We start from the raw sequence: 27,230 nt of genomic DNA, 5'->3' as shown, positions 1-27,230 counted from the left end.
TTCTGTGAGATGTATGCTAAATTAAACAATGAGGGGACAGTGGCTCCATTTGCCTTTAAAGCCTAGGCTCTGGTTTTGGTGTCACCCTTTATACCATGTGTTCTTGGGCAGATCATTGTTTTCATCCCACCTCACAAGACTGTTGGGAGGATTCATTTTGATCCATTTTCAACAGCCCTTTTCACAAGAAATTAAGCCCTAAAGCCCTTAAGCCACCCAGTGGGTGTAATGAACAAACTCTCCTAAGCATCAAGGAAAGCACTGTAGGCTTGCCAGAACTGAGAAGATAGTCACTCAAATCATTTTCTGCGTTTTGTGCTTCAGATGGGGAATGAATTTTTGATAATGAATGCAAAATATTAGGATATGATTTTGAAGTCAGATCACTCGGGTTCAAGCTCCAACTCCACCTGTTATGAACTGTGCATCTTTTTTTTTTTTTGGAAGTGGGGGAGTGGACTCGACTTCCTCACCAGAGAAAAGGCAATAGTAATGGTACCTACTTTTTAAGATTTATACATGTAAGTCACTTAGAACAGAACTAACATATAGTAGAGTTTCAATAAATATTATTATATTGAAAGAAAATCAAAGCAAATAAAGTGTCTTTCTCCCTAAAAAGGACGTCGTCTTTAATCTTTCATATGTTTACGTAAAATTTAGCATATATGTAAATATCAGAAAGATGTATTATCACTCTAAATGAGAGGTACTGTATTATAAATCATAAGTCCGATAGTTTGGATAAAAATTTCTTTATTACTATGAAATCACAACATGGTCTGATAAAATATTTTTCCAGGTAAAATTTTCCCCTTATTTATTTATCCAAAACATATTGACTAAAGCATACTCAACCAGACAGTATTAGGCACAGTAAGAGAAGAATGTTTTGGGCCGGCCCGGTGGCGTAGTGGTTAAGTTCACGTGCTCTGCTTCGTCCAGGGTTTGGAGGTTCGGATCTCATGCACGGACCCATGCACCGTTCATCAAGCCACGCTGTGGTGGCATCCCACATAAAAAATAGAGGAAGATGGGCACAGATGTTAGCTGAGGGACGATCTTCCTCATAAAAAAAGAAAAAAGAGAGAGAGAAGAATGTTTCATCCCAATCCATAAAAAGCTTATGTGACCCAGAAAGGGACAGAAGATATTTAGCCAATTGACTCTATTACATGGTAAATGTCTCCAGTACACATAACCAAGATACTACATAAATTCAAGAGAGAAGCATGATTTCTAATGAAATGAAAGATGGCTTTTGAACCAAATCCTGAACCATCAGTGGCATATGCACAGGTTGAAAAGGGCTTCATGGGCTGAAAGATCTACCTGGAGGCGCTTACAAATGTTCATTAAAAATTGGCAAGGACTCCAGCTTCACTGGTAGGAAAAACAACAGTATGAGATGAGGCTGGCAATGTGAGATGATCCCACTATGTGCTGCCAAGCCATGTCCAAAGTTTTATTTGGTTGGCACTAAAGAACAGACACCATATCCTATGCCTTTAGTCAACAGTTTATTTCTTGGTGGATTGATTAATATTTTTTCCTTTTGCAGGTTTCTTTGGTTAGCTTGGTAGCCAATGCTCTTGGTTACTCAGAACTTGGTGCCATCAAATCCCTACGGACACTAAGAGCTTTAAGACCTCTAAGAGCTTTATCCCGGTTTGAAGGCATGAGGGTAAGAAGAATAAAAGTTCTCTGATGATTTATGTCAAAATTAAACGTAGGTGATGATTTAGATACAGACGAGTGCCATACTCTTCTGATATTTATTTCATAAAATTATAGAATTACAGAGCAGGAATCTTAGAGATCACTAAGTCTAGTATCTTGAAACTGAGGTTTATTTAAACAGGCCCTCAGAAATTGTGGCAGAACTAGGATTAGAATCCAGATCGTCTGATGATAGTTCAAGGATGTTTCCACAACATCCAAAAACCATGTGCTGCCATTTATTTCTTTTCATTGCTTATACACTTTAAAGTGACTATCTACTACTAACATTTATCCTAGGAGGGGTTTTTCTTCCTCTCTACAGGTAGTTTGATTCCTCAGAAAATACTGACAATGAATGAAAGTTGAAATAGTTTTTGTGTGCTTTACTTTTTCAATTAATATCAGTAATAAAAACAGTTGTACAAGAAAACAGCACTAAATTGTAGCCTCTGACAAAATCTATATTTGGTAAGCAACCAAAGTAGGAGGTGAGGATAATTAACTAAGCATTGCAGGCAACCTCTGGGTTTGTTTTATAGACTCCCTTTTAAGTGAGCATTCTGAATAAGGTTCACTTTTTCCATAGCCCTTATATTTTCCTCTCCAGCTCTCTTCCTAAGTGTGTATTTTATGCGTCTAAACATAAAGTACACACTTATATGGATACACACCCCCTTGCCACACCCCTCAAAATACTATTTAGCACAAAGGCCAGCTTTGTTTAATCCAGCTTGCAAATGCACATGGATATTGAATTTCTTCTAGGCTATAAGGCTTTTACGTCAGGAGGTGGTTTGTTTGGGCAATAAAAACGCTTCAGCCTTGACTTCGAGATTCACTCAACAGGGAGAATGAAACCACCCTCCAGACTTTTCAGAAGCATCATAAGCAAAGAAATACTTGGTTTTACATTGTAATTTTATTTCATTGCTACTTGATAAAGAAAGTCACAAGATAAGGTAAAATTCATAAAAATTATTATACAATTTCAAGTTCTTTTCACACCAATCTTTTACTATTACTGACATTACTGACCATTTCTAAAAGAAAATTCAAGTAGCATATGAAATTTTTACTATTTTGGATTTCAGGTTTGATATCAATTTAAAATTCTTTGCTATTGATTTCTAAAATAATGTTTACAATATTTTTAAATAAAACAATAGTTTCATTTAATATAAATGCTTAACAAAATAGTTCAATATGAACCAGATTAAATTAGATTAAAAAAGATACTGTTGGTCTCTCTAGAGATTTCAAAATACATCTTAATCTCTTCTGCATTTAATTAGAGGAAAGGTGACTGAATTTCTCCTTCATAAAAAAGGTCAGCCTGGGTTGGTGAAGTAACATGTGCCCCAAAGTGAACATTTAAGAGATCTGGAATAAAATAATGGGGACATATTCAGTATTTCCACGTCCAGAGATAAATTCCATCTCATTTCCTAATTTAACATAGTTTTTTTAATTGAGTTTTACCAATAGGGAATAAAAGGACCTTGTAAATTTGTAATCCTGTTCTTCGCAGTCATAAAAAGTTAACTTCATCTGAGGATACAGGTTTAAGGCATTATTAATACTTTATTTGTAAAGGGTTTGTTTAACCATGTTTTCAAATGATCAATCATTCATTAATACTCTTGAAAATTAAAATGTATTGCTAAATCATGAATTTGTTCAGTTGGTATTTAATGCATCTTTTTTTTTCTTTCTTCCCTAGCTTACATTTTCTGACTCCATCTTACTATATCAGGTTTTTGTTTATTTCTTTTCATGCTTTGGCACATTTTGCTTTCCTTAAATCCTTTAGCTCTTCAGTTGTGTCACTCTTTGTTTTCCCTTATCAAATATGTCCTAGAAAATATCAGAAGAAACAACCAGTCCACCTAGATTTTTATTTATCTCTTTTCACACCCATTTTAGAATTGAATAAATGAAAAGAATGGTATCCAGTTTAACGATCTGTAAGCTACCTTATCCTTATTTCCTCTTCTAGGTGGTTGTGAACGCTCTTGTTGGAGCAATTCCCTCTATCATGAACGTGTTGTTGGTTTGTCTCATCTTCTGGCTGATCTTTAGCATAATGGGTGTGAATTTGTTTGCTGGCAAGTTCTACCACTGTGTTAACACAACAACAGGTAACATGTTTGAAGCTAAAGAAGTCAACAATTTTAGCGATTGTCAGGCTCTTGGCAAGCAAGCTCGGTGGAAAAATGTGAAAGTAAACTTTGATAATGTTGGCGCTGGCTATCTCGCATTGCTTCAAGTGGTAAGTGGCTACTGTATGAGTTTTGAATACGTTTTCAAAATGTTTCAAGTAAGATCATTTCTCTGATGTTCTTTGAATGATTAATATCTGACAGTACAAAAGTAGTTGATGATAACACCTATACTATTATCTTGACTTGACTGTTAAGATGTTTTGCAGTTATTTTATAATGTATTTTCCGCAGTGTTCAGTTTTTAGTATGTTTTAAGTGATTTTATATTTCTGCTTCCTGTTTTTTCTTGATATATCATTGAGTGCTATTGCACTGTTTTACCATTTTCAGTTTTTTGTAGCAATCGTTGCCAAGGGAGCAATTTTATGTATTAAAATAACAATGTATATATTGTAGTGATGAATTAAATGTATGATTATTAGCCAGATAAGTAATGGTACCAACATCTAAGGAGTACAGTTCTACTATGTGTGGAAACACAAATTTTATGGAGTGGATTTCAAAATGGGTGATATTTAATAATTTTGACTTAATTGACAGTATATTAACTAATCAATAATTAGTTAATGAAAACGATGGAGTTGTGTTTAAACACACCATGGGTTTGAATCATAGAGCTCACCTTTTGGTATGAAAGGGATTTGAGACTGAGATGAGTTTCATGAATCAAGAATCTAGTTAAATCTTACTATAGAAAAAAATAGAATACCTTCCAAGAGAAACAAAGAAAACAAGTCCCAGACTCTAAATAAAATTTAGCTCTATTTCAGTTTCATTTCTTCTTTCAATTCATTTCAGTCTCTTTATGGAATTTTGAAATTTTCTAATTTCATAATAGGGTACAAAAAGTTATTTGTAAATAACACTATCAGATTTTCATGTGGTAAAATGCATATTCTCGGATTAGGTTTTTATGCAGAATTCAAATATATGTTGTTTACAGGCCACGTTTAAAGGCTGGATGGATATTATGTATGCAGCTGTTGATTCACGAGATGTAAGTATCATTCAACTACTATTTATAGCTACTAGATTTTCCACATTGAACATTTGTGATAATTTAACTGAAAGGCTCAGAATTTTATATTAGATGCAATCAGAACATTTATAATTGCACATAGAAATGATCTTTTTAAGCCAATACACTTTGATATAAATGATACTTTGGTTAATATATGCCTATTATAAAATATGTATCTAATATGAAAGGATATTCAACTGCATGGATCAGAAGACATCAGATTGGTCCAGTAAATGAGACTCTTAAGACTGGGAAAATTGCTCAGTGGGCAAGTGACTTGTCTCTCCCGATCCCTGGAGAGTATGATAAACCAGAGTCTGTGAAGCAGCTTCCAAAAATACCACGATAAAAGCAAGCAAGTTTTAGAGAAACTCAATTTTGAAAATAGAAATAAAAATCATTCCTCAGAACATATCTGTTCATGCTGAATTTTCCTCTTAGAAGTTGATGTTCTATTATTAAAGCCATATCTCCAAGAGCCAGCATTTCCAAACCCAAATTGAAAATATTGCAAAAAAATTTATAATAAGACTAATAAGTTCAAAATGTTTTTCTTGTTTATACCGCTGTTATTTACTCTAAAGAATATGTACAGGTAAACCACAATGGGAAAACAGATTCAAGAATGATCATAAAAATGGCAAACTTTCATTATACTAGATGATAGTAATTTGAAAAAAAGAATTGTTTTTGCAGAACAATATCTCAGGGCAAGGCAGAAATAGCTCTATATTAACTAATAACACTCACAAAATTGTTCATTTGTTTTTAAGTATTTATTCTGTTTTTAAATATTATTTAATATTTTCAATATTATTTAGGTTAAACTTCAGCCTGTATATGAAGAAAATCTGTATATGTATTTATACTTTGTCATCTTTATCATCTTTGGGTCATTCTTCACTCTGAATCTATTCATTGGTGTCATCATAGATAACTTCAACCAACAGAAAAAGAAGATAAGTATTCCTCACCTCTCACCTTTCTCCATTCTGAGGTTCTGTCTGTTATACATCCAAATAACCAGGAAACTCGTAGTCGTGACACACTTAGATCATTTTTATATTTTCCATTCGCTGTGGTCAGTTCAGCTCAGAGGATTCCAGCCTCTAGTCGGTGGCTCCTCTCCAGGTTCATCCTCTGCAGATCTGCTCTAGTGTCCTTCTGACCCAAAAATGTGACCATTGCTTCAAAACATCCAGTGGGCCTCCAATGTTTCATCCTTGTTTACAGAGCCGTTCAGGAATTATCTCCACTCGGTTTTCCAGCTTCATCTTCTCTCACACCACATTTTTTATATCTACTTCCCTACTCCTCAGTCACCACCCACCCACCATCAACACCATCACTTGCCACACACACAGCTACATGGATCTTCTGCTCTTTTCTGAAAAAACCATGCTCTCATACCTCCATGACTTTACATAGGATATTTTCTCTTCCTGGAATGCTTTACCTAGAAAACCGTTAATCATCCTTTAAGGTCTAGTTTAAGGGTACTCTTCTATACAAAGGCCATTGCTGAGACTTGGAGTCTATTGTTATCTCTGCAGTGCATTTCTGTATGTGTGTGCCTATAGACACTGTCTTATATATCTATGTAATTCTGATACCAAGTACATTGTCTAGCACACAGGAGGTGCTCAAAAATTGTTGAATAAGGAAGTAAAACTGTCAACAATGAAATGGATTAAGAAAACATCTTTTCTTTCACGAAAATATATTTGAGACCCCTGAGCCTCCTTCTAAACATAATATAATCAAATTAGGATCCTGCGCTAAGCAGAGTTTTATGTGATTATGGGTTTTACATGATATTAAAGTACTCAGAATTTCACATAAATGGGAAAAGCAGAATAAATCTATATGAAGCAGGATAATATCCATTTAAAAATTAAGAAAGGATTAAAGGAAAGCCTCAAATATTTTTGTACAAGTGCTGTCGTAACATATGTTGGGGTTGTAACCAGTTTTATCCTATGTCTTTACTTTGGAGGTCAAGACATCTTTATGACAGAGGAACAGAAAAAATATTACAACGCAATGAAGAAACTTGGGTCCAAGAAACCTCAGAAACCCATACCTCGACCAGCAGTAAGAATTCCTTATCTTCTTTAACATTCCAAAGTCCTATTTCCATATAATGAAATTGGGCAGTGCTCTGGATCAGAACATATTGGGTGATATCACCAAGATATAATACGGCCTAATTGTAAGGTTCGTATTGTGTAACACAATTCACCACTGCTACGCTCAATGAGAATTACTAAATTCTTAAAAAAGAGACAATGTTCTTTACGGTTTGTCAGTTGAAAACCTCCAACTCAGGATTCCCAATAACTGCCTCCAAAGCAACATCGTGCTCCTGCTGCCACCTGCTGCTGCCAACAATGCACCTGGTGCCTGCTCCTCTGATCTTGCTAAATGGTACCCTCTTGTCCTTTTAAAGAGACGGAGTTTTCCAGACTTCCCATCCCACCCCCACGGCCTCCCTCTATGCTGTTTGTTCTCGCCATTCTTATGACTAGAAAATATTCTTAACCTTTTTAGAAAGGAAAAAGGTGTCATCAAAATAGTTTGTTTCACCAAATACACAAAAAAGAAAAAGGCTTATTCAAAATGCATACTCTGTAGAGCATCATTATAATGGAAAGACATAATAATGGTAGATTATGTTCACCGAGCTGTACTCCAAATCATCAATCCTCTTACATGGGTAAGGCATATGGAAACTGAGGCCAAAAGAAGGTAAATAATCATACCCAAAGTTACAAAGCCTGTAATTCCCAGAACTGGGACTTGACAAGGTCTCATGAATCCTATAAATGACTTCACTTTACCACATTTTTAAGAGTAGCTGAAGTTGGGTAGCGGGTGGGAGGGAGGAGGTAAAGCAGGATATGCAAAAGGGCATAAACTTGTTTTACTGAAGGTCTTTTAAATAGTGTAGTTAGAAGAGGTAGAATTAAATAGAAAACGACTCACATATTTTGAGGGAGGGAGAGATGGAAATAAGATATAAATCAAAATTCCTAAAGTGTTGATAAATGAATTGGGGAATTCATCCATCTAAAAGTCTGTCTGTATTAACCTACTTTGTACATCTTCATTATTAGTTGTCATTATTTTTTGTAAAAATTATCATAGTTATTAAAATCAAGCAAAGTCCATGCATATTATCAGCCAGTTGCCACCAATTTATGTCTTCTTCAGTTTTATCTTCCCATGGGACCTAAATAAACCAATTAGGTTTCGTTCTTGTCATATGACTTTTTTCATTTCTTTCTCTTTAACATGAAGAGAAAAGGAGCACACAGAATTGGTTGGGATAATGTGAAAAGAGTGCAAATCTCATGGCCATATGTAGAAGGACTTCATCTGCAATTTTACTAGATATTATTTATGAAATACGCATATTAACGTCCTTTCTCCTCTCTGTCTTTCTAGAACAAATTCCAAGGAATGGTCTTTGATTTTGTAACCAGACAAGTCTTTGATATCAGCATCATGATCCTCATCTGCCTTAACATGGTCACCATGATGGTGGAAACTGATGACCAGAGCAAATATATGACTCTAGTTTTGTCCCGGATCAACCTTGTGTTCATTATCCTGTTCACTGGAGAATTTGTACTGAAGCTTATCTCCCTCAGATACTACTACTTCACCATAGGCTGGAACATCTTTGATTTTGTGGTGGTGATTCTCTCCATAGTAGGTAAGAATGGTTTAATCACAGAAAAGTGCAGTTGTAGGAAAAGTTCCCTAAGGTCTGACAGCTGTGTAACATGAAAATTAGATCTGAGAATCATAATGTGTGTATATCTAAAGTTTAACATTCTTATTCATTTTCCTCTAACTGAAGAATGTCGGTATTCGAAAACAGAAAGCAATGTATTTGGAGATTTCAGAAATAATCTTTGTTTGTAATTGGCACATTTCATATGTGATGATAACTATTCATAATAATTGGGTATATATAATCTTAAATTGTCATACCACTATGTGAGATTATTTAGTTTGTTGGATTTTGCAAAAATCCATATTGGTTTATGACATTACAGAATCATTAAATAAAACTCTGTAATCTTTAATTGCTAATATCAGGGAGTAGATTCAAATATTTAGTAAAGGTTTATACTCATAACAAATTTGTTGTTTTCATAGACCTTGCAAAGATAAAGTATTCATATAAGCAAAAAATATTCACTGTTTAGCTGTTTTCTGTATTTTTCCATAGGTATGTTTCTGGCTGAGCTGATAGAGAAATATTTTGTGTCCCCTACCCTGTTCCGAGTGATCCGTCTTGCCAGGATTGGCCGAATCCTACGTCTGATCAAAGGGGCTAAGGGGATCCGCACGCTGCTCTTTGCTCTGATGATGTCCCTTCCTGCGTTGTTTAACATCGGCCTCCTGCTCTTCCTGGTCATGTTCATCTACGCCATCTTTGGAATGTCCAACTTTGCCTATGTTAAAAAGGAAGCTGGAATTGATGACATGTTCAATTTTGAAACCTTTGGCAACAGCATGATCTGCCTGTTCCAAATTACCACCTCTGCTGGCTGGGACGGATTGCTAGCACCTATTCTCAACAGTGCACCACCTGATTGTGACCCTGACACAATTCACCCTGGAAGCTCAGTTAAGGGAGACTGTGGGAACCCATCTGTTGGGATTTTCTTTTTTGTCAGTTACATCATCATATCATTTCTGGTTGTGGTGAACATGTACATCGCTGTCATCCTGGAGAACTTCAGTGTTGCTACTGAAGAAAGTGCAGAGCCCCTAAGTGAGGATGACTTTGAGATGTTCTACGAGGTTTGGGAGAAGTTTGATCCTGATGCCACCCAGTTTATAGAGTTCTCCAAACTCTCTGATTTTGCAGCTGCCCTGGATCCTCCTCTTCTCATAGCAAAACCAAACAAAGTCCAGCTCATTGCCATGGATCTGCCCATGGTCAGTGGGGACCGGATCCACTGCCTTGACATCTTATTTGCCTTTACAAAGCGTGTTTTGGGTGAAAGTGGAGAGATGGATGCCCTTCGAATACAGATGGAAGATCGATTCATGGCATCGAACCCCTCCAAAGTCTCCTATGAGCCCATTACAACCACTTTGAAACGCAAACAAGAGGAGGTGTCTGCTGCTATCATTCAGCGTAATTTCAGATGTTATCTTTTAAGGCAAAGGTTAAAAAAAGTATTAAATAAATATAAGAAAGAGGAAATCAAAGGGAGGATTGACTTACCTATAAAAGAAGACATGATTATTGACAAATTAAATGGGAACTCCACCCCAGAAAAAACAGACGGAAGTTCCTCTACCACCTCTCCTCCTTCCTATGATAGTGTAACAAAACCAGACAAAGAAAAGTTTGAGAAAGACAAACCAGAAAAAGAAAGCAAAGGGAAAGAGGTCAGGGAAAATCAAAAGTAAAAAGAAACAAAGAATTATCTTTGTGATCAATTGTTTACAGCCTACGAAGGTAAAGTCTGTGTGTCAACTGGACTCCCAGAGGAGGTCTATGCCAAACTGACTGTTTTAACAAATACTCATGGTCAGTGCCTATAACAAGACAGTGACCTCTCCGTCACTACAACCCTGTGAGTCAGGGTATCAACACTGACAAGAGGTTGCTGTTTTCATTACCAGCTGACACTGCTGAGGAGAAACTCAATGGTTACCTAAACAGTAGGGATAGTTGTGCAAAGTGATCGTTGTAACTACACCAAACACCTTTAGTACAGTACTTGCATCCACTCTATTTTTAACTTCCATATCTGCCATATTTTTACAAAATTTGTTCTAGTGGATTTCCCTGGTCCCTAATTCATAATTTATTCATAATACTATGTCACTATTTTTGTAAATGAGGCTTAAGTTGAGAAAAAAGTATATAAGAGCCCTGTGTTCCTACTCTACAAGTCTCTCAAATAATCAGACAAATGTGTTTTGCCCAAGACATGAAATTCTTGCTCAAAACCAGAAAAAAAATTCTAATGTCAACAATTTCAGGTACTTCCATTTTCTAGACTGCTTTAATTTTCAAAGTGTTTTAGTCTGTTATGTTTGTTTATATCTGAACAGTTATGTGCCTGTAAAGTCTCCTCTAATTTTTAAAGGATTATTTTTATGCAAAGTATTCTGTTTCAGCAAGTGCAAATTTTATTCTAAGTTCCAGAGGACTATATTTAATTTTGGTTAAATGCTTTCCAAAAAAAGTAATCTAATAAATCTGTTCTAGAAAAGTATATCTAAAATATCACTTTAGAATAGTTGTTCCACTTTCTGCTGCAGTATTGCTTTGCCATCTTCTGCTCTCAGCAAAGCTAACATTTTATGTCAATTAAACACCCTCTGTTATGTAAATAGTTATTTTATCCTGTGGTGCGTGTTTGGGCAAACATATATATATATACATATACATACAAATATACATATATATGTACATATATATATGGCCTGATAAACAACTTCTATTAAATCAAATATGTACCACAGTGTATGTGTCTTTTGCGAGCTTCCAACAGGGATGTATCTTGTACCTTTCATTAAACATAAATAGTTTGAAGACTATTGCTAATGCATGTTACTATTGCCTATGCTGCTCTATTTTACTCAATCCATTCTTCACATGTCTTGGTTAGAAGAAGTCATATGTTGGTAGTAGAGTGAATTCAACCAGCTCTGTCTAGTATGTCAAGCAGAATAGCTTGTAGTTATTTAAAAGCACCTTTACTTTTGCATTTTTAATTCAACTTGAGTGTCATATGGTGTCTTTCTAGATTTCAAGGAAACACGCTACGTACTGCCTATCGTCAAAACATATACTCCATATTTTGCTGAAAATATGTCCAAAACTTGTTTAAATATAAATAATGTAAAAACATAATCAATTTTATTTGTTGCATTTTGTACATAAGAAAATTATTTTCAGGTTGATGACATGGCAATTTATTTTACTTTATGCTTTTGCTTTTTATTTTTAATCACAACTCCAAACTTTTGAATCCATAAGACTTTTCAATGGATAATTTCCTAAAATAAAAGTTAGACAATGGGTTTTGTGGATTTCTTTGTTATAACACATTTTCTACCATTCCAACAGGAGATACATTGGTCAAAAATTCAAACCTACATCCTTTTCTACCAACTATGGTTGCCTCTATATAACCCTTTATTCATGGAAGATTTTTTTTTAACTCAACTTTTGTAGTATTTGCTTATGCAGACTAGTCTTATTTTTTTAATTCCTGCTGCACTAAAGCTATCAGAGATAAAACATGGGCTTTGTCCTTTTCAGCCATGAACAAAGTGGCAAAGTTGTGCAATTACCTAACATGATATAAATTCTTATTTTTTGCACAAACCAAAAGTTTAATGTTAATTCCTTTTACAAAACTATCTACTTGTAGTGTATTGATGAACTGCATGCAGGGAATTGTTATTACAAAAAAGAATGGTGAGCTACGTCATTATTGAGCCAAAAGAATAAACATTTCATTTTTTATTGCATTTAATTTCTTGGCTTCTGGTTTTTTTTCATTGTTGGAAGTTTAAAATATATATAATTAATGAAACCTGTGCTTGGTCTGACATTTGTATACATAAAAGTTCACATGGATTTTATAACACGATATACCAACAGTACTAGAGAATAAAGGCTACTAACAGATTTTGTGAACTTTTGTGTGTGCAAAGGATCAAGTCCACATATTCCAACCTGCAGGTACAATAACAATAATAGTAGCCATCTACAATGGTTGTCAATTTCAATTAATTCCCTTGGCTGTAAACATTTTAATCTCAACTCCTCTCAATGTAATTAATGCCATCTCCAAATTTCTTGGTAGTTAATAAATGTTACATACTTTGTTACTTAAATGCATTTTATGAACTCTTATTTACACATAAAGTATTAATGATGCAGTGATTGAGAATTTATATTAACATTTTTTTGTGTGTGTGTGAGGAAGATCGGCCCTGAGCTAACATCTGCCAATCCTCCTCTTTTTGCTAAAGAAGACTGGCCCTGGGCTAACATCCATGCCATCTTCCTCTACTTTATATGGGACGCCGCCACAGCACGGCTTGACAAGTGGTGCGTCTGTGCATGCCCTGGATCCGAACCAGTGAACCCCGGGCTGCCGCAGCGGAGTGCACGCCCTTAACCGCTTGCGCCACCGGGCCGGCCCCAAGAATTTATATTAACATTTTTTTCAGGGTCTCTTGGATTTATGTCAGGTCAAAACCAAACATTTACTCTCAGTGGAAAACTCCAGTTGTAATGCATAGTTTTTTGAAGATGAATTGGGTCTAAATATGCATTTCATAGTTTCCCAACATAAACAATATAAGGTGACCTCACTGGAATTCATTGGCTTCTTTCTGCTCAAGTCAATTTTCAGATCTCAACAACACCGCAGAGACGTCAAGTATTACTCTGCAAAATCCTCAGCCTTTTCATGCATTTTATTATAGAATCATTAGCCAAGCAATTTATTAATTGATAAGCATTATATTTGAATGATAATCTTCTAAAATAGTCAGAAGATCTTCCATTGCCAAAAACAATACTTTAAAAAACATACCTAGGTAAAGGATATTCTGAAAATAACGTACAGACTATAGAGCTACTAATGTAATTTGATAAATTTTTGAAATAACTACTTCCACAAGAAAAATACTTCTATTATTAAACTTAATGATAGAATTCTATTCTAAAAAGTGGTAGAATTAATCAAGTTGGACATAGAAATAACAATACTATGAAATTAAAGAAACTTAAGTTCACCAATAAGTGATACTAAACGGCTGCCCTTCAGTAAAGAAAAATCATTCATATGGAGAGAAAAATGGGCATTCTGGTTTTCAAATAATGTAGCAAAAAGATAATGGACATATAAATTTATATGTTTCACTAATTTTCAAATAACCAGGATACCATAAAATAACATGAAAATCATTCTTATGCATTTCAAACTACTCAGTAACAATCATAAAGAAAGTTCTTGCTGACCATTTTTGTGGAAATGGAAAATGGAAAACAGAACTGGACCGAGAGTTCTAACACTTGTCTTTTATTTTCAGTTCGGGTATCAAATCAGCAAGGTAATTCAGGCAAATCAAATTCTGGCCCTCAGATTCCTCCTCTACTGAATCGGGATGTTGTCTCTAGTAGGACTTGAATTCTAAAATTTTATGTTAAAATCAAATTGCCTAGTCAAAATGCGTAATTTCCTCTATACGGGTAATACTTAATAAGAAAAATGTATATTGTCAATATACCTTTTAAAACATTACTCAGACAATTTTCAATAGACAGAAACACAGCATTTGGCCTTGACTTTAGCCACATTAAGAAAAAAATCTTCTTGCCCTCAAAGATTTTATAGCATAAAGGTATAAAGGATTGAAGGATGCCTTAAAAAATCAAAAGGATGGCTATTATTTCTTTGTTATGATGTTACAGATTTCTAAAAAACAACACCTGATATATAACAGAAGAGATTAAAACAAAGAAACCATTAGTCATTTGTGAAATTGTCTGGAACCACAAGTGTACTTACTTTTTGTCATTAACATTTGCCACAAAACTTCAACGAGTTGGGCTTAAGTCTTGTATTCCCTAGAATACTATTTTTATTGCAAAAGAATAAAAGATGCACATCATTTTCTTACAACAACATCTAAAACATTTTATTATTTTCACAGAGAAAGGAATTAATGACTTGATGCCTCCAAATTTTTGTTGTTACTGACACCTATGTGTCCTTTTGTCAGCAGTATTTCTCCTCTCCTCTTCTGTAGAGACTCTCTCTGTCCTCCGTAATTCTGCCAGGTGACATACTGAAGTACACATTTGAAACCTTCTAAACCTGACAGCACCCCATTGCTCAGAGAACAAATTTCCCTTCCTTATTATAGAGTAAAACCCCTGCATAATCTGCCCTCACATATCCCACTGCTATCATCTGTCATTTGCCGTGACTCCATAACTCATGGCTCCTCCCCACGGAATCACATAATCTCCAATTACACAATTTTTTGACATCTTTCCTGTCTTGGCACGTGCTACAGTCTTTACCTGAAACGTCCTTCCCTCTCTTTTTTCCTCTGGCAAATTGTTGCCCATCTTTCAAGAACTGGATCTAATGTCATCATCTTTTAGGAAGTTTCCTCAGATCTCCCCAAATAGCATAAAGCTTTTCTCCTCAGACTTCCTAATGTGCATCTAAGATGGTGTGTTAATACTGTGCTGTATTACTTCCTTTGCATTTCTCTTCTAATAGATTGTAGTACATTCAAGGTACGGGATGCATCTTATTAATTTCCACCCTTCTTTCTTTCATCAGCAATGACTAGCAGAGTATGTGAGTATCAGTTTTCAGATATATCGCTAGTAGAATTGATTCTCGTGTGAACATACAAAAATATTTAAGCGCCAAACAACAGTACCAGTAAATTTTTTCCAAACAACAATACCAGTAAATTTTTTCCAGTTCTTAATGAGGATAACTCTCAAACTTATTAGCATCTAAATTCAGATAATCCACCGTTACAATCAGTTGAACAACATACAAATATCTTGGAAATACTGCATAGCTTGTAACTGTGGTTTACAAGTAATGTCTATTACGTAACAGAAACTACCAAAACAAAAAACTTCATTTCATTAATTCTTTCAGTGAAAGAATAGTTTTACTCAGTTGTCCTCAATTAGAAATATGTTACATGGATAAAACACAGTCAGGTTTTATTTCACTACCTTAATTAAGTACATATTCTTCACTTTAATAATTCATGGGTACACTGGTAATGTACTGATTACTTTAGGATTTTGCTATGAATGTACATTTCCAGCATATAATGGGACAACTATCCAAAAAGCTTCCTATCATAAAATAGCTAAAAACAGAGAATAAAATATTTTTAAAAGACCATTTTAATACATGGTTGGCTTTGCAAGAAAGCAAGGGAAATTCCCTGCAGCTGATAGTGAGAGGTAAGCAAAGCACTGAAGTCAGAGACTATTCTGTGGGCTTCTATTGATCCCAGTGACCTACAGCTCGGTTTTAATTGCCTGCATACAGGAAACAGAAGACAAAAATTTGGATTCAATAGGGGTTAGAGATCCTAAATAAATTCAAGACCCACAAAAAGTAACACACTTAAAGAAGGCATTTTTTAAAATCAACCTCGCAAAAGCAGATAGAATGGAAACTTGGCAAGGAAACTTTTCTGTCTTGTCTTACTTCTAGGTTTGCGGAAAAAAGTCTCTCAAGATTCATAGTCATAGGCCTGAATTTATGGGCCAAATTTATACTATCCGCTTAGTACAAAATACCACAAGCCAAAAATTCAATTTAAAGTAGAAACAAGTTGCTAGTGGTTCTAGGATCCTGGTAGAAACTAACAGAAATCTTTTCAAGACCACACCTCAGCCAAGCCTCAAAGATTTCCCACAAATCAAGTCCAAGCAAAATGAACTCACAATGAGAGATATAACAAAACAAACAAAGAGAAAACAAAGCTGCAGAGTGAGAGAGGGAGAACATAGCCACAGCCCTCAGATATAAGACACAAGTATGTTTAATAGTGTTAAAAAAAACAAAAGAGGGATTAAAATATTAATAATGATTTATTAAATAAATTTATGAATAAAACAATACTAAAGGATATTAAGGCAGATCTAAATCAAAGAGAGATACCATGGATGATAAAATTCAATATTATTAAGAAGTCATATACAAACTGAGATGTATGTATTTTTGCTACATTATTTGAAAACCAGAATGCCCATTTTTCACCAATTTTCACCACTTAAATAGCCCATTTTTCTCTCCATATGAATGTATGTGATGTAAATGAATGTGTGCATATATATATGTATATATATATATATAATGTATTTTCATTGCAATTCCAACAAAAATCTCAAATCCAAGCAGGCTTTTTGTTTTATAGGAATTGACAACCTGATTCTGAAATTTATATTGAAAAACAAAGGACTGAGTAAGGCCAAGACAATTTTGACCTAAAAGAACATAGTTGGAGAACTTACACTACCCCAAAATAAACAGAACAATGAGTGAGAGATAAAAAATTATGAAACATCCTTGAAAGACAATATCATGCCATTTCTAGAAATAGAGAATATAATATCTGAAATTAAAACAAAATAGAAGACTTAAATAGCAGGTTATAAGAAACTGAAGAGAGAAATAGTGAATTAGAATCTGAAAAACTTACAAGCAAAACAGCAAAGGCAAAAATATGAAATACACAAAACACTTTAAGAGAATTTAAGCAAGTGTGAGAAGGTGTAACATAATTGAAATTCAAAAGGAGAATTAAAATATGAGGGGATCAAATATATGATCACATAATGACAGAATTTTCCATTGTTGATAATGGACACAAATTCTAACATTCAGGAATGACAAAAAATCCTAATCAAGATAAACAAAAGACAACCATACCCTGGCACATCTTAATAAAATTTCAGAACAATGAAGCCCAAGGGAAAATGTTAAAAGTAAACAGAAAAGAAAGACAAACTAAACAGAACAATTAGACTATAACAGCAATAACAAAAATGTTGTAAGAAAATGTCTGTTAAACTGGGTCTGGGTATTTTATATTCAGAAAAACTATCTTTAAGAATAAAGGAGAAATGAAAACATTTCCAGATGAACAAAAAAGGGAGACAGTTTATTACCAATATATTCGCACAAAAGAAATGTCTGAAAGATATACTTCAAGAAGAAAAATTATTTCATCAGAAAGTTTTAAGATGCAGAAAGGGATGTTGAGACCAAAAAACAAAACTGTAAACCTGTGATTAACATGATAATGCAAACAAGGACTGATGGCAAAAAGCAATAATAATTCTTACTTGTGTTGTTAAAACTAAAAGATAGAGCTAAAAGAGTAAAATATTTTCATGTAAGCTGGGAGGGATGTTGATAGGGTTCAAGAATTCTAAGGTCTCTGCATTGTTCAAAAGGATAGCAAAAATATTAACTTTAAACTTTGCTGAAAATGTTTACTAAAATTTCAAGGATATCTGTGGAAACACAAGAAATGGAATAAAAAATGTTAAAACTAGTATAGGAGGAGAATGGAATAACTGGATATTTAATAAATTCAAAAGCACACAAAGGAAGAGAAAAATAGGAAAAAATAACATATTTGTACAAAATAACCTGGAAGAAATTAACAATAGTCAGCATGTAATGCATGCTTACTACATTCTAATCTAATCATTTTTCAAATACTTTGCATGGTAATCCTCACATTATCCCTAGGAAGATAAGAGCTATGAAGAAACTGAGACACAAGTAATATTCTTAACTTGCCCAAGGATGCATTGCTAGGAAGAACCACAACAGGGATATAAATCCAAGAAATTTGGCTCCAGATCTCTTAATCACTGCATCATACTGCTTGATATCCAGGATGATGGTGTTACACAACTCCAGAGGAAGAACGCAGTGTATTCTAGAAAAATGGTACACTCCAGAGAAAAACTCCATCACAGAATACAGTGAAACACCATGGCATTGGTGATATCTATAAAAATATGTCAGTAATACGTCAGCAATTACCAGTAAATACATTGAACTGTCCAGTTAAAAAGCAAAGAATAGCAGGTTGATTTTTACAATCTAGCTATTTAAAATAAACTTAAAACAAAAATACAGAAAGGTTAAAAGTAACAGGATTAAAAAATTGTCAGACAAATACTAACAGAATGAATACTTACATATTTACATTATTATAGACAAAATAAGTTTAAAACTCTAAGACATAGCAATTTTAAACCGTATGCACCTATTGAACTTCTCTTTAAAATATGTAACTCAAAAATTTATTCAATCACAAGGAGAAGTAGACAAATCTATCACACAGTGAAAGATTTTAACATAATTCCCTGAACAACTGATAGCTCAAGTGGACAGAAAGACCTAAAAGGATATGTAATCTTTGATTACAATTATCTTCACTTATTAGACAACTAAAGAACTCTGCAACAACATTTGAAAAAGTCTCAATTTCTTTCAGATGCACATCACATTTATTAAAATGCATTAAATAAGAGACCAGAAAGCAAGTATCAAAAAATTTCAAAGAATTGGTTTCACACAGAGCTAACTTTTTGGAACACATTTGAAGGCTTAAAAATGCATTTCTTGGGGCCAGCCCGATGGCATAGCAGCTAAAAGTTTGTGTGCTCCGCTTCAGTGGCCCAGGGTTCGAAGGTTCGGATCCCGGGCACCAACCAACGCACCGCTTGTCAAGCCATGCTGTGGTGGCATCCCATATAAAGTAGAGGAAGATGGGCATGGATGTTATCCCAGGGCCAATCTTCCTCAGCAAGAAAAAAAAAAAGGAGGATTGGCAATGGATGTTAGCTCAGGGTTAATTTTCCTCACACACACAAAAAAATGCACTTCTTATTTCCTCTCCTGGAGATGGTAAGGTAGCTAATATCAGACCAATGCTCTGATAAATAACAACTATAAATCCTGAACAAAATACAATTATCTTTACGTACTAGACAGTGACCCCAAAAAGCCAGAAAATTGGAAAAGAAAATGGCACTAGATGAGTTTCCTGTTTGTTATGGGTTTTGTCTGAGGTCAGGACCCAGTCAGCACTGAGCTGAAAATCAGACAGAAATCTGCAGTCTTACTTGTTCAGAAATCAGAGGAAAGAGTTTGAAACAACCACAACAGCTGAAGAGTGACAGAAACAAAGAAGGGAAGCCCCAAATTCAGCATTTAATCTAAGTTCTCTGGCTGACCCCTGAACTTTGCATGTGTGGGGCAGATTTAAAGCAGCTATGCTAAGGCTTAAAGATCCAGAGTTTTCATTTGCTGTCCTCTGCAGAGAAGATAGTCTAGAGTTGAGCTCAGCCAATATTCTTCAGATGAACAGAAGAGAAGCCAGAGAATCTGCAAGATATCTTTCACAATACTCAAAGTTAAAGGCAAACAATGGAAGCACAAGTGTTGGATTTAACAGGCAAGAATTCCAAACCACTGATTTAATTATATTCAAGGATTGTAAAAGAAATATATGTTCATAATAAACAAACAGATAGGAAATATCAGAAGAAAAATGGAAACCATAAAAGGAACCAAAAGAAAATTTGAGAATTGAAAAATACAATATCCGACATCAAAATCTAATCTAGCATATTAGAAATGATAGAAGAAAATGTCAATAAACTTGAAGAAAGATCAACAGAAATTAACAAATCTGAAAATACACTTCTTTATAACTCCAGGCTAAAAAAGAAATAAAATGAAAGCTAGAAAATAGAGTTTGATGATATAAAAATACTATACCATAGCAATTGTGAGATGAAGCTAAAGTAGTACTTAGAGGTAAATTTATAGTCAGAAATTTTTTAGTGGAAAATAAAAATGGCTAATTTAGTGAGCTGAGGGATAATTTAAAAATGTAAGAATACTTCCAAGGAAACTAGAAGCAAGAAGATTAGATAGATAGATAGATAGATAGATAGATAGATAGATAGATGGATAGATGGATAGACAGAAAGAAAACTTAATGAAATACAAAAATAATAAGTAATAGAATGAACAAAGACAAATATTGGTTCTTTGCAATAAAATTAATATATTTTAAATCTCTGGCAAGATTGATCAAAAAAAGTAAACAATAAGGAATAAAAAAGGAACAAAATTACAGGTATTGCTGAGATTAAAATAATAATAAAGTGCAATAAACTGCTGTATTTTAAAAGTTTTGAAAAATAGACAAATGAAAATCAATATATTCTGAGAAAAATAGCACGCCAACACTGAAGTAAAATAATAAAAATTTTTGAAAAACTTATAACCTTTAAGAAACTTAATCAATGGTTAAAATCACACACACATGCACACACACACACGCCATACAAAGAGAGACTAGATACATATGGTATCAAATTTCAATGAAAAGATATTCATATACAAACTCTTCCACAGATTAAAAAAAGAAGAAACATTCCCAAACCCATCCTAGAAGCTATACTAAATTTTGACACCAAACGCAGACAAGGCCAATAACAGAAAGAAAAATAATTGGCCAATTTTACTCTTAACATAAATGAAAAAAAAAAAAAATTATATATATATATATATATATATATATATATATATATATATATAAGAAAACCAAATCCAGCAATATATTAAAAATGTAACATAGATGACTCTTCTAGAATGGCTGGGTACGAAACTGAGTGGACTCTCTCACCAGCAAAACAACTATTTAAGTAGTGAAAATTGTTAAGATTAATTATTTAAGGTCTCTGGAAACTGTCCAAAGGGCACACAGCAAATGGAGAAAGATTCCTTCAAGAAAATCGACTAAATATCGGTAAGAACAGTGAGAGTCTGTGGCATTTCAGCCACAACTCACTCTCTTCCCCTATCCCCAGTTCCATGATTCAGAAGCTTTACCCTGGGCACTCCAAGAACGCAGGAATCCCTCTGCCCCTTCATTTTTCATCCTCATCTCCCACCCCATCCACATATTGCAGGAATTCTATTCCAGACGGGCACTGCTGAGAGGACTGGGTGTCTTTTCCCCCACCCAGACCCATTCACAGAGTAGAAGTGCTATCCCAGGTGTGGCAGATCAAGAATACCGGGGCCCCACCTGCCTCCACCACAGCTCACTCATAGGGCAGTGTTTAGACTACAGGAGGGGCAAGTCTAGATCAAGGGTTGCCACTCACCATTGAGTGCCCACTTCTAAAGAGGGGTGTCATTATGAGAAAAGCAGGACCCTGCCTCCAATTCATGCCAGGTACTGGCGTGGGGTTTCTGTCCAGAGAAGGCAGGCCATAAGAACAAAGAGCTCTAGAGCAGTTCCTGAGGGGACTGACTTTATTTCGAACAAAAAGTGCAGAACTCCATGTCTAAGGGTGTTACTGAAAAGAAGACCAATCTTGGTGGACAGTAATTAAGAGGAGACTAGTAGCTCCATGATAGAAGCAAAACAACAGAGCACCCAGAAGTTTAATAGAGTGAATCAAGGAAAGACAAAGCTGATAAGAGCCCTCCTGAGGTCGCAGCAAATTCTATAGGTTAAGAAGCTGTGTATATGCACCAGGCTTCACCTACTCAGGAGAAATCAGAACAAGACATGGGGCAGTTATGAAAGCATTCCCTGAACTGCACACAAACCCATCTATATAGGACAGAAGGCTCACTTGCATAAGGGGCTTAAACACAACCTTTAACCATTGACTGAAGGATAAACTATTCTGACCGACGGGTGACTCCTAGGAGGCCAGGATAAAAAATAATTTCAGATTCATCCCTGCAGTCTGAAAGACTGTGTGCATGTCTAAGGTTCTCCTCCCTCAGGAACAATCAGAGAGGAAAATTCCAAGTTACTAGTCCCTAGCTGAACATGCAGCCAAATTCTCAAAGTCCCTGAACTGAGATAACAACCTCCAAGCCACACATATATCCAACAGCAAAGGGTAAAAATCTTACTGGTTAAGGGAGCTCAAACACAACCTTTGACCAATAAGTGACTAATGCTGACCCAAGGGCAACACCAAGACATCCAGGCTAAGAGAGAAAATAAGAGAAAACAATCCGAGCAGAGAAATCAGAGGCTGCACACTATAGAGGAAACAGACTTTACAAAATTAGTTCAGCCAAATTCATAAAAAAATTAAAAGCAAAAAAAAAAAAAAAAAAAAGCAAGCAATAACAAAAACCTTGCAGGGTAGGAGGGATCAGAAATTCTAGAGTTGGGGCCGGCCCCGTGGCTTAGCGGTTAAGTGCTCGCGCTCCACCACTGGCGGCCCGGGTTCAGATCCCAGGTGCGCACCGCCGCACCACCTCTCCGGCCATGCTGAGGCCGCGTGCCACGTACAGCAACTAGAAGGATGTGCAACTATGACATACAGCTATCTACTGGGGCATTGGGGAAAAAAAAAAAGGAGGATTGGCAATAGATGTTAGCTCAGAGCCGGTCTTCCTCAGCAAAAAAAAGAGGAGGATTAGCATGGATGTTAGCTCAGGGCTGATCTTCCTCACAAAAAAAAAAAAAAAAGAAAGAAATTCTAGAGTTGAAAAACACAATAACTACAGTGAAAAGTTCATTACAGGAGTTCAATAGTGAATTTGAGACGGCAGAACAAAAAATCAGCATAGTTGAGGATTGATCAATAGAGATTATGCAATGTGAAGAACAGAGGGAGGAAAAAAATGAAGAAAAATAAACAGCCTCAGAGAAATGTGAGACACCATTAAGCACACAAACATACGTGTAATGGCGGTGCCAAAGGAGAGAAGAGAGAATTAAAGAAAGAAAAAACATTTGAAGAAATAATGGCTGAAAACTTCCCAAATTTGGTGAAAAACATTAATCTACACATCCAAGAAGACAACAAGTGTTGGCAAGCATGTGGAGAAATTGGAATTCTTGCACAATGTTGGTGGGAATGCAAAATGGTGTAGATGCTAGCAAAAACAGTATGAAGTTTCCTCAAAAAGTTAAAAATAGAACTACCATATGATCCATCAGTCCCACTTCTGGTTATCTATCTAAAAGAATTGAAATCAGGATCTCAAAGAGATATTAACACTATCATTTTCATTGCAGCACTATTCAAAATAGTCAAGATGTGGAAACAAACTAAATGTCCATCAACAGATGAAGTGATAAAGAAAAGGTGGGGGGCCAGCCCCGTGGCTTAGCGGTTAAGTGCACGCTGCGCTACTGGCAGCCCGGGTTCAGATCCCGGGCGTGCACCAATGCACCGCTTGTCTGGCCATGCTGAGGCGGCGTCCCACATACAGCAACTAGAAGGATGTGCAACTATGACATACAACTATCTACTGGGGCTTTGGGGAGAAAAAGGGAAACAAAGGAGGAGGGTTAGCAATAGATGTTAGCTCAGGGTTGGTCTTTCTCAGCAAAAAAAGAGGAGGATTGGCATGGATGTTAGCTCAGGGCTGATCTTCCTCAAAAAAAAAAGTGGTATATATAACGGAATATTATTTAGGAAAGAAGTTCTGCAATACGACACAACATGGATAAATATTATGCTAAGTGGAATGAGCCAGTCACAGAAAGCCAAATACTGCATAATTCTACTTACACGAGGTATCTAAAATAATCAAATTCATAGATTCAAGGATTGGAATGGTGGTTGTCAGGGCTGAGGGAGGGGAAAATGGCGAGTTACTAATCAACAGGGATAAAGTTTCTGAAACCAGGGGGCCAACTTGCTTCAACAATACTCAGTTGTTTGTTTGCAAAAGTAGTTAGATAATGCATTACTAAAAACCACCCTATAGATAACATCTCTAAGGCTTGGGTCACTATGGTAATGGGTAGGGGGCTTGAGTTCTTCAGGAACTTGTCCAGTTCAGGCAGGTTGAGACCACCAACCCATCAACTGAGCCTGTGCAAATGGTCAACAAGTGACCTTTTTGACATCAAGGAGCTAAAAGTTCCACCCTCAGATCATGGTAATGCCGCCATTATGCTCCTATGAAGAGGCATGAAGCTTGACTAGGCTTGCTTGCGCAGATCATTACCTCACTTCTCCTTACCTCTAATCATCTATTCTCACACTTCAGACCACCCCTGTCCTGTCATCCCATAAATACCCCTCAAACCCCATTTTCAGGGAGGCGGATCTGAGATTGATTCTCCTGCCTCCTCGCTTGGCCACCTTATAATTAAATCCTTTTTTTTTTGCAAACTCCTCATCTCGGTGATTGGCATAATCAAGCAGTGGGCAAAAGGAACCTGGTTCAGTAACATTTCAGTTAAGCAAGATGAATAAACTCTAGACATCTGCTGTACGACATTGTACTTACAGTCAACAACAACGTATTGTCCAGTTAAAAATGTGTTAAGAGGGTAGATTTCATGTTAAGTGTTCTTACCACAATAAAATAAAATTTGAAAAATAAAATAAAATCTTATTGAGTCTCATTTTATAGATGGCATATAGTCCTTTTCTGCAAGTGTTCCGTATCTATTTGAAAACAATGTCTATTCTGCAATTGTAAGGTACAGTGACCTACATATTTAGTGTTTAATCATCTCTGTATTTACTGAGTGTCTGCTTATTCTATTAGTCACTGAGAAAAGTAGGTTAAAATCTCCTATATAACTGTGGATTTGTTTATTTCTGCCTTCAAGTTAGTCACGTTTCTCCTGCACACGCACCTGGCCCAGCATTCAGAGCAGCCAAAAAGAGATCAAGATGGTGGGTGACTTGACGGAGAAGCTGGCCTCCTGCAACGCGGAGCTGCACATCGGCCTGGTCCAGGACCCAGAGAACGTGAAGGAGACGATCTGACGGGAGCTAGAGGAGTTGCAGGACCAGGTGCTGCCCCGGCTGCTCCCCCAGAGAAGCAGCAACAGGCATACTGCAGCACACTGCTTGGGGCCACCGGCCAGCCTCAGAACATAAAACAATATGGCAGCTGCTGCAGTTCCGCCCTGTGCGCAATGCTAAACCAAAGCCATACTAGAAAGAGAATTCTGGGAAACGTAGTTCCAGTTTATCTGAATTCGTTCCACATAAAGCCACCACACCAAGCTAAAGAGGGCGCAAGACAACTTTGATACAAATTGTGATTCATTTGACTCAGGATGCTAGTTGAAGCCACAATACTGGTATAGATTGCCTCGAGAAGAAGTATAGAGAACAGAGGAAAGATCACTGTACCAGCCCACTATCATTACCAGGTATAGTCACAGGCAAAATAAAAATATACTTATTTTCTGGGAACAGAGCTTCTTTAAAGGAATAAGTATATATGTAAAATATTGCTGAGAATTTGTGGCAAATGTAAATCAAATGCTCACCCCCTAATGCATTAACTTAGCAAATTTAGGTTTATATAGTATATATGGCACACATCTATGTTGTCAAATGATAAAACAGTTTTTTTGTGCGGGGCTACAATTTTAAATTATACTAGTAAGTCTGTTTAAACAAAAAGCAAAGAAAGAAACATTGTTTCCTTTCAAACATTCATCATGTATAGCAACAATATTCCCAGGCTAAGCCAGTGTTTGGCTTTCCAATGATCATTAATATTTAAATCATTTCAGGGAATTGGAGAACTAGAGACTAAGTTCAAGTTAACACAAAACGGGGAAGGAGAATGTGAAACTATGTGCCAGATGCTCAAAAAAATCCTTGTCTTGTGGCTTTTTTGTTTATGCAATAAGGTTTTGGATGTGTCGCTTTTTGGTGACAGCACTATGTAGAAACACAGAAGAGAGGCACAATCAAGCAAAGTGCACTGGAAAGAGGGGAAATGAGGTGAGATTTTCCTCAGAAACTGCCCCTCCCCCAGCTCTCAAAAGGTCTTTAGCTGCTAGCAGCTTCCCGGAGGACACATGGTTGTCATGGAGACAGGAGAGGCCTCCTCCTCTGCCCTCCGGAGCAGAAACAGCAGGGCTGGTTGCAGCAAGCCTGGGAACACGGTGGTGAGCCCTTTCGCTGCTGGCCATGGACACCAGACAATGACCTAGTACACTGAAAGAGAGAAAAGAAAAAGAATACAAATCCCGCCCCCGCACCCCCAACACACCTCCCCAACACAATGATATTAGGGACAATAAGGATACTCTTTGATCACCTATTTACTGAGCTAAAATTTAAATAGATCAAAGAGCTGTTTTTAGAAAAGCCATTTATTTCTTCTAAAGGTTCAATAAAGGCAAAGCTATTAGTACTTCAATATAATTCAATCTTCCCATGTAATAACAATAGTTATTAATAATAAGCACAAATAATATTCTAACAAGAATATATAAGTTCCTTAAGAAAGTTATATGCCAGTTTAGTTACTGGAATCTTTCATTAAATATCAGTAATGTGTACAGAAATAAAAGTACAAACTAACAAATTTCTTAAAATTAAAAATGACTGAAAGAAAACACAAAGAGAATTATGGAACCTATTAGGACTTATAAAGAATCTCTTCTATTTTATAAAAATGCCCTATTTATATTATAAAACAGAGCAAATTAATTCAATTAGAATTTAAAAAGTAATTAAAAGTGAAAATGTGAGTCGGTGATATTTAATAGTGTTCTTTATATTTCAGCTGTCTGGGCAAGCATAAATAACATTTCTTCCTTTATTCTCTAGTCTTATTAAATTCAAAGCACAGCGACTTTGTCTAGAAAATTTATGATCACATCTTCAATTTATGTTGACATCTGGTATCCTTTAGCAGAGAATGCAAACA

At 35.7% G+C, this 27,230-nt stretch overlaps 1 protein-coding gene and 1 long non-coding RNA gene across 12 annotated transcripts in view; one reads left to right on the top strand and one right to left on the bottom strand.

Moving 5' to 3' along the window:
• Positions 1 to 10,458, top strand: part of LOC131410785 (sodium channel protein type 3 subunit alpha) — an 80,879-nt gene extending 70,421 nt beyond the window's left edge. For 9 of the 11 annotated variants that reach the window (XM_058549146.1, XM_058549143.1, XM_058549140.1 and 6 more), the window contains exons 20-26: positions 1,562 to 1,684; positions 3,719 to 3,991; positions 4,888 to 4,941; positions 5,787 to 5,924; positions 6,955 to 7,059; positions 8,413 to 8,683; positions 9,206 to 10,458. In XM_058549146.1, coding sequence (XP_058405129.1) covers positions 1,562 to 1,684; positions 3,719 to 3,991; positions 4,888 to 4,941; positions 5,787 to 5,924; positions 6,955 to 7,059; positions 8,413 to 8,683; positions 9,206 to 10,401 — 2,160 coding nt within the window. In that variant the 3' untranslated portion in view covers positions 10,402 to 10,458. The remainder of the gene's footprint in view (positions 1 to 1,561; positions 1,685 to 3,718; positions 3,992 to 4,887; positions 4,942 to 5,786; positions 5,925 to 6,954; positions 7,060 to 8,412; positions 8,684 to 9,205) is intronic. The other 2 variants (XM_058549144.1, XM_058549145.1) reach the window with 1 other exon arrangement.
• On the bottom strand, positions 786 to 25,389 carry LOC131410786 (uncharacterized). Its single transcript, XR_009221416.1, has 3 exons — positions 25,189 to 25,389; positions 9,252 to 9,431; positions 786 to 1,062 (listed from the first exon to the last, which is right to left on the bottom strand). It is a non-coding gene; the product is annotated as an uncharacterized LOC131410786 (long non-coding RNA).
• Between the last annotated feature and the right edge of the window lie 1,841 nt (positions 25,390 to 27,230).

Source organism: Diceros bicornis, chromosome 10 (assembly GCF_020826845.1).
Source record: "Diceros bicornis minor isolate mBicDic1 chromosome 10, mDicBic1.mat.cur, whole genome shotgun sequence".
Taxonomy (NCBI): Eukaryota; Metazoa; Chordata; class Mammalia; order Perissodactyla; family Rhinocerotidae; genus Diceros; species Diceros bicornis.
Note: the sequence above shows the minus strand (reverse complement) of the source record. Positions and strands in the feature narration are given on the sequence as shown.